Below are 7752 nucleotides of genomic sequence, written 5' to 3'. Positions count from 1 at the left end.
ACCAAAGCTTAAATCTGCTTTCCATCCTCAACACTTTTCCGTTCAGTAAATTGTTTGGAAGGAATCAGTTCAGGGTCTTTTGACAGAAAAAAGTCACCTGAAAAAAAAAAAAATCTATGCTTCTGTTCATTGGATTATTTAGTTTTATTTATTAACTCATGTCCTCAGTGAGATAAATGAAGACAACAAAGTCCAAAGGGATGACTTTTTCAAATGATCATCCTCTCCATAAATCACCCCAACATGAACAGATACACTAATGTTAATGATGAAAGGTCTCCATCTAGTGTTCAGGTGTGATAATGACTTTTTTGTTTCATTGTTCTGAAGTCTAAGGACAGGAGTGAGTTTTCAAAACGTTATGATGTTATTTGATGATGAGAATGGGGGTGGGATTAAATAAGTTTTTCTTCTTCCCACACTCCTTTTCGAGTGTAAATGAATGATAGTGGAATTTAGAATTTGCACGTGTTCTGTAAATGCTCGAAATAAAAAACATGGATGTAGCTGAAACTTTAAACTTCTGTGCTCTTGTATTCACCAAACCAGAAGTATTCAGGCGTCCTCAGTAACTGCACTAACACTGATTTTAATAATACGATACAATAATAATAATATAAATACAAGTGACTCAAATTATGCCTGTCACATCCACCATATTAATTTGAGGTCCAAACATTTAAAGCACAATAGGTGAGATTAAACACAGAGAAGAATTTTGATTTTTGAAGTTTGATTTGACACGCAAATAGAAGTATATATAAAAACAGTTTTATTTGATTAGTAAAAAAGAAAAAGTTTCAATTTGGTGAATTTGTGGGGGATGAATCAGACTAAAATGAATAAAATCCAGATTTATAGATATCCTAGATTTATCCACAGATGTAGATTTATGAAGAACCACCCACTGTTTTCAATTTATATGAATGAAATAACAAATTTAAAAAAAACACTGAAACATGTAAAAACCAAACAAGCCTTGATTGTGTATGAAAATTTAAATATATTGACCTCTTTCTTTTATTTTTGTTATTTATTTATTTATTTTTACATAATGTTCTTTACAAATTCTGTTTCAGTATAAGGTTGATATGGATGCTCAGTCTGGAAAAAATATATATATTTTCTGTAATTCTTCGGAATGTATGTCCAGATTTTGATTAATAAAGTTAAAGGATTAAAAAAACCTTAACTGTCGAATAGCTTAGAAAGTTAAGAATACGTTAGTTAAAATAAACTAAACAGATACAACCATTAAAAAAAAAAAAAAAAATTAAAAAAGAGAATCACGTCCGTAAATAACGGTCACGTGGTCTGGCCGTAGCCTAGGAGACGCCCTGTTTACTTCCGGGTTGAAAGCTGCCGCGGCACCAACACGCCCACGACGCGGAGCAAAGCGGATTAAAGTCCCGCAGAGATGGCAGGGGAGGCGGAAGAGGAGATCCCAGGTAAAAGAACACACTTCTATCCAACATTTGAAACCGCAGGAGCTTTTCTAACTGCGTGTTTTCTTTTCCAAAACACCAGGAAACCTGCATTTGCACTCGCATTAGCTTTAGCTCACATGCTAACGGAGAAGAAAACACATACATTCTACGTGTTAACAGTTCCTTAAGTGCGTGTTTTGGATTTGTTGAACACTTCCAGCTGCTGCATTGTACTTTTAGACACTTACTTTACGTTTCTAAGTTCTGTAAAAGTTGGTTTTGGAAAGTGGTCCGTAATGAAATGTGAGCCCAGTTTCGGTCTGTTTTTGTAGGTGTTGAACACAGGCTGATGTGGAGATGACTCCTGTTATTATTTAGACAAGAAAACAGAGCGAGTGTGAAGCAGCAAAAAAGTAGAGTTAGTTCAGAAGTGTACTGAGGTACTTTTCTTCAGTATTTCCAAAGTATAACGTTGTTGTTGTTGGTTCACATGTGTTCACAGCTCTTCTGTGTCTGTGTTCATATTAAATCAGTCTCAGTGAATCCAAAGGAACTTTGTGTTGGTAAATGACAGTTGTTCAAATGGACAGGATTTCAGTTCTGTTCAACATGTTGATGCTCATATGAACTATGTTTTCAGCTCAAAAATGAACCATTTCAGCACAATTAATGCTATATTTTCATGTCACAAATGGACAAGTTCTATTTGAACTGAACTGAGCTGAAAAACAAATCTTCTCTTCTTTTGGATTCCCCAGTTTTTCTTCCCAGATTCTCTCCTCCATATCACATGTTTTATTTGTACAGGTTCAATCTGGAGTATGGTGCTGATCCATCCTGCTTCTGTTCCACCAACACATACATGAACCCTTTGATGCATAGTGGTCACCACAGTGGACAGCTGTTCTAGTTATTTATTTAGTGTAATTTATTGGTTTATTTAATAGGGATCATGCGTATTTATCCAATCCAACTTTATTTGTAAAGCACTTTGTAACAGCCGCAGTGGACCAAAGTGTTGTACAGAAGAATAATTAAAACCAAAATAGAAGAATAAAGAATTTGTTGTTTTAGTTCCATATTAGCCAACACAGTAGACACTTATGCACCATCCCATAATAATACACTGACATTCAGACCATTATTGTAACTTTGCTGTTTATGCAGTTACATGCTAATGCTAATTGTTATTAGACTGTAATTAACAGTTTTGTTTTGTTTGTTTGTTTATAATTTTTTTTTGCATATTATATCCATGTAGTTATGTTAAAATGTGAGAAAATATCAGATTAGCAGCATTAAAAATGTTTTTATTTCATCATTTTCTCAAAGTAAATCAGTAAACACGTTTCCTTGCGTCTAAAATTAACATCGTTTTCAGCTGAGAGGACATTTTTGAAAAACAGGTTCATGAAAACTCAATTGTATTATTTTTTTTCATGCTTGAAGAGGAATAAAAACACTGAGGAAAAAATCTTGATTAAGGTTCTTATAATTCATGCATGAAAGTGTTAAGAGTGTCACACGTCACTGTTTAAATCAACAGTTTTCTAATAATAAGCATTTTTATACAGAAAGAACAATTCTATATTGTTCTTTCCTCTTTAGTCTGATGCTAAACTATCCAATAAATAATAGTGATCCTAGTTTTTGCACAGGGATCATTAGTGGAAACGCTGACATGGCTGCCTAACAATATTCTGCCTGTTTCTAAATGTTCTGTGTGTTTGTAGATCCACTGTGATCTGTAAATTATAATGTACATGTGGAAATGAGGCAGAATATGGTTAAAATTAGGCTTTTTTTTTTCAGTTTGTTCATGTTATTCACATCTTTTGAAAGGATAGTTTGCAGACGTAAACTTTTTCATAATGTAAATTTACTTTTTCGCTCTAAAACATAGAGAACAGTTTGGAGTTGACATTATTTCTATATTATTCTGTTCTTATTTGACTGGTTGGGCCCACTGCAGATCAAATGTAGCTGAATGTGGAACTGAACTAACAGGAGTTGGACAGCCCTGGTTTAATGTCTGGTTTTAGAACTGAGTTTTACTCTGTGTTTTATCTGTGTTTATAGTGTGAATGTATGGATGAAATGTCTATTTTCTGTTGTTTTTGCTGCTGCTGTCTGGGCCAGGACAATCTCAATGTGCCTTTTTCCTGGTAAAATAAAGGTTAATAATCAAACATGTGTACCAGGTTTTAATACCATGTTGTTTTTCCTTTTTTACTGGATATTTCTAATTAACTTTGACATGGACTTTTCTGCATTTTTAACCCCCTCTTTTGTCCTATGGTCAAATTGAACTCACTTCCTAATGTATTTTTTTGATCACTGTGGATGGTTCCTTTTCTTATGTTCGTCACCAGTTTGACTGATTTTTGGGTCTTTTATTCAGATGAATAACCCTGGGTTTGACCAGCCCTCCTCATCATTAAAACATTTAAAATAGTTTCACAGCCTTGACTTGGACTGACTTGTGTCAACGAAATGTATGAAGTCATGATGAAGAGCTGGAATGAAGGTGACCACTAAAGTGTAATGATGTGGATTTCTACTTTATAAACTGTCCAATCACACATGGACCGGTTTGGACGTGCACAGTCATTTAGAGGACAGTGTGATGTCTACAGCACTGTCATCCCTCTATTTAAGGAAAAGACTTTGAAGCATTTTAACAGTAAGCAAAAAAAAAGACATTTAAAAGTAGCAAGGAAAACAATTTCACTGAAATAAAACAAAAACAACCAAACATCTGCAATGAACCAACATGAGTTAGCACTAAATCAGTTTGCAAATGGTTCTTATTTGCACCAGATCAAACTGCACCTTTTTCCCCTCTGTGACTTCTTTACTTTGCCTTCGATTCCCTCTTTTCTCATGTACTTTGGTCTTTTTTCTAGAATCTGGAGCTGTTTTTACTTTTGGAAAAAGCAAATTTGCTGAAAATATCCCCAGTAAATTTTGGTTGAAAAACGACGTGCCTCTGAAAATCGCCTGTGGGGACGAGCACACAGCCTTAATCACCGGTAAGAGACTTTTCACACCATTTACACTGGAATGTTCTTTGAATGGAAGTGCATTTTCATGGTGTGAACTAGGGATGGAACGATCACCGGTATAACGATAAACGGTGGTAAAATCACAGACGGTTAGTATTAGCATTTAGATTCTAATTCCCATGATAACTGTGTTTGATTACCGCACTTTTAGGGAAAAAACCCGATGGAAAGATCTGCTTTAATGTCAAATATATGAGCATAGTTTTAATTTATTACAATTTTAATTTTCTATCCCTAATATTTGGAACCAATATTCACTTTTAAAATCTTTGAAAAGGTTCGTTAAACATCTGTGTGTTATTTATGCAATAAATTACATACATTTTTCAAATCACATTTTATGTATTTTTATGTTTTTATAGTTGGTTAAAGTGAAAAAATAATAGACAGATGATATAGATGAAGTTGTGCTGAAAAAACAGATCCAAACATGGGTATAGTAAACATTTGTTTCTATAGTATATAAAGGCCAAATCAAAAGGATTGAAAAACAGACAGAATAGACTCAGACCACTAAGGGTTAATATGGGAATGGTTCTGACACAGAAGGGACAGTGGGACTGTTATTTTATTTAATTTAATTTTATTTTAAATACAGCTTGGTTCAATTCTTTCAGTGTGTGTATCAGTACTTTTTGAACATTTTGAGCACAATTTCAATAATACCGTGATAATAATGAGAACTGTGATAATTTTGGTCACAATAACCATGATATGACATTTTCATCTGTTTCCATCCCTAGTGCGAACCTGTTAAAGTTTTGGTTTTGGACTTGGAACACATGCTGCACACAGAAGTGTGGGACTGAATCTGAGTTTTGTCCAGATGTGTCAGCTGGCATGAACACAGACATCAGCTGCTGTCTTTGTCTCCACAGAAAATGGGAAACTCTTCATGTTTGGCAGCAACAACTGGGGCCAACTGGGTTTGGGATCCAAAGTGACGGTAAACAAGCCCACCTGTGTCAAAGGTCAGTCTGAAATGGTCCTGTTTTTAAAAAGGTCAGTCTGAAATGGTCCTGTTTTTAAAAAGGTCAGTCTGAAATGGTCCTGTTTTTAAAAAGGTCAGTCTGAAATGGTCCTGTTTTTAAAAAGGTCAGTGTGAAATGGTCCTGTTTTTAAAAAGGACAGTCTGAAATGGTCCTGTTTTTAAAAAGGTCAGTCTGAAATGGTCCTGTTTTTAAAAAGGACAGTCTGAAATGGTCCTGTTTTTAAAAAGGACAGTCTGAAATGGTCCTGTTTTTAAAAAGGTCAGTCTGAAATGGTCCTGTTTTTAAAAAAGGACAGTCTGAAATGGTCCTGTTTTTAAAAAGGTCAGTCTGAAATGGTCCTGTTTTTAAAAAAGGTCAGTCTGAAATGGTCCTGTTTTTAAAAAGGACAGTCTGAAATGGTCCTGTTTTTAAAAAGGTCAGTCTGAAATGGTCCTGTTTTTAAAAAAGGTCAGTCTGAAATGGTCCTGTTTTTAAAAAAGGTCAGTCTGAAATGGTCCTGTTTTTAAAAAAGGTCAGTCTGAAATGGTCCTGTTTTTAAAAAGGACAGTCTGAAATGGTCCTGTTTTTAAAAAAGGTCAGTCTGAAATGGTCCTGTTTTTAAAAAAGGTCAGTCTGAAATGGTCCTGTTTTTAAAAAGGACAGTCTGAAATGGTCCTGTTTTTAAAAAGGTCAGTCTGAAATGGTCCTTTACACTGTTTTTAGCTTACTGGCCAACAGGCTGTAAGCTATTGTCGTCTGTCATCGTCTGTCATTGTCTGCCGTCGTCTGTCGTCGTCTGCCGTCGTCTTCTGTCGTCTGCCGTCATCTGCCGTCGTCGTCTACCGTCGTCTGTCGTCGTCTGCCGTCGTCTGTCGTCTGCCGTCGTCTTCTGTCGTCTGCCGTCGTCTGCCGTCGTCTTCTGTCGTCTGCCGTCATCTGCCGTCGTCGTCTGTCGTCTGCCGTCGTCTGTCGTCGTCTGCCGTCGTCTTCTGTCGTCTGCCGTCGTCTTCTGTCGTCTGCCGTCGTCTGTCGTCGTCTGCCGTCGTCTGCCGTCGTCTTCTGTCGTCTGCCGTCGTCTGTCGTCTGCCGTCGTCTTCTGTCGTCTGCCGTCGTCTGCCGTCGTCTGTCGTCGTCTGCCGTCGTCTGTCGTCTGCCGTCGTCTTCTGTCGTCTGCCGTCGTCTGCCGTCTTCTGTCGTCTGCCGTCGTCTTCTGTCGTCTGCCGTCGTCTGTCGTCTGCCGTCGTCTGCCGTCGTCTTCTGTCGTCTGCCGTCGTCTGCCGTCGTCTGTCGTCGTCTGCCGTCGTCTGTCGTCTGCCGTCGTCTTCTGTCGTCTGCCGTCGTCTGCCGTCTTCTGTCGTCTGCCGTCGTCTTCTGTCGTCTGCCGTCGTCTGTCGTCGTCTGCCGTCGTCTGTCGTCTGCCGTCGTCTGTCGTCTGCCGTCGTCTGCTGTCGTCGTCTGTCGTCGTCTGTCGTCTGTCGTCGTCTGTCGTCTGTCGTCTGCCGTCGTCTGTCGTCTGCCGTCGTCTGTCGTCTGCCGTCGTCTGTCATCCTCTGTTGTCCGTTACAAAACTTTCAATCGTCTTCTTCTCTGAAACTCCAGTTCTGATTGACTTCAGACTTGGTATTCAGCTTCTGTATGATGATGTCATCAAAAGTCAGTGAAATTATTTGGATCCGGATCTGATTCTGGATTTGGTGCCACTTTGAAAAATGTTCCCATTCTAACAGATAGGAAGTGGATTGATCCAATAAATCAGTATCAATGATATCAAGTGTGAATTTGAATTTTGTACAGATCTGATTGAATATGAGCAGAACATGGACTATTTCTGTAACAGAATAAACACAGAACTGGGGCAGAAGAAATGGATCTGGATACATTTACCACAGCTTTGAGTTTGGTCCCCTTGTGTCGTTCTCCTGCCTTTAGACATCCTTCTAAAAACCTGAAGTGTGTCATCTGTGCAGTGTCGTAGGAATGTCTAAATGTTTTAAACTTTTTTCCTTTTTTTTGTATTTCATCAGCTTAAGATATAAACAATACTCAATAACTGTCATATTTTTAACCCTTTGAATGTCATACTTGAAAAACAAACCCTATTTTTGATGCAAAAAACACGAACTACGTTTTTTTTTCAATGTTCTACATAAAAATTGTCTTTTTTATTTTTTCGTCCTGGCATACAGTATGTTAATGATTAACTCTGACATTGGTTCATTTACATTATTGTATTTGGTTCTAGGTCAGATGTTAAATGTGTCAGTGTGCATTTTGTACTCACTTGGTAGA

At 37.4% G+C, this 7752-nt stretch overlaps 1 protein-coding gene across 1 annotated transcript in view; it reads left to right on the top strand.

Annotated features, from left to right (window-relative positions):
* The window catches only part of LOC115416696 (X-linked retinitis pigmentosa GTPase regulator-like), a 28729-nt gene that overhangs the window by 7979 nt on the left and 12998 nt on the right, over positions 1 to 7752 (top strand). The window contains exons 2-4 of the mRNA XM_030130543.1: positions 1283 to 1448; positions 4334 to 4459; positions 5371 to 5463. Of these exons, the coding sequence (XP_029986403.1) occupies positions 1418 to 1448; positions 4334 to 4459; positions 5371 to 5463 (250 nt within the window). The 5' untranslated portion in view covers positions 1283 to 1417. The remainder of the gene's footprint in view (positions 1 to 1282; positions 1449 to 4333; positions 4460 to 5370; positions 5464 to 7752) is intronic.

Source organism: Sphaeramia orbicularis, unplaced genomic scaffold (genome assembly GCF_902148855.1).
Source record: "Sphaeramia orbicularis unplaced genomic scaffold, fSphaOr1.1, whole genome shotgun sequence".
NCBI classification, from domain to species: Eukaryota; Metazoa; Chordata; class Actinopteri; order Kurtiformes; family Apogonidae; genus Sphaeramia; species Sphaeramia orbicularis.
This window is presented reverse-complemented; position numbering and strand designations above follow the sequence as displayed.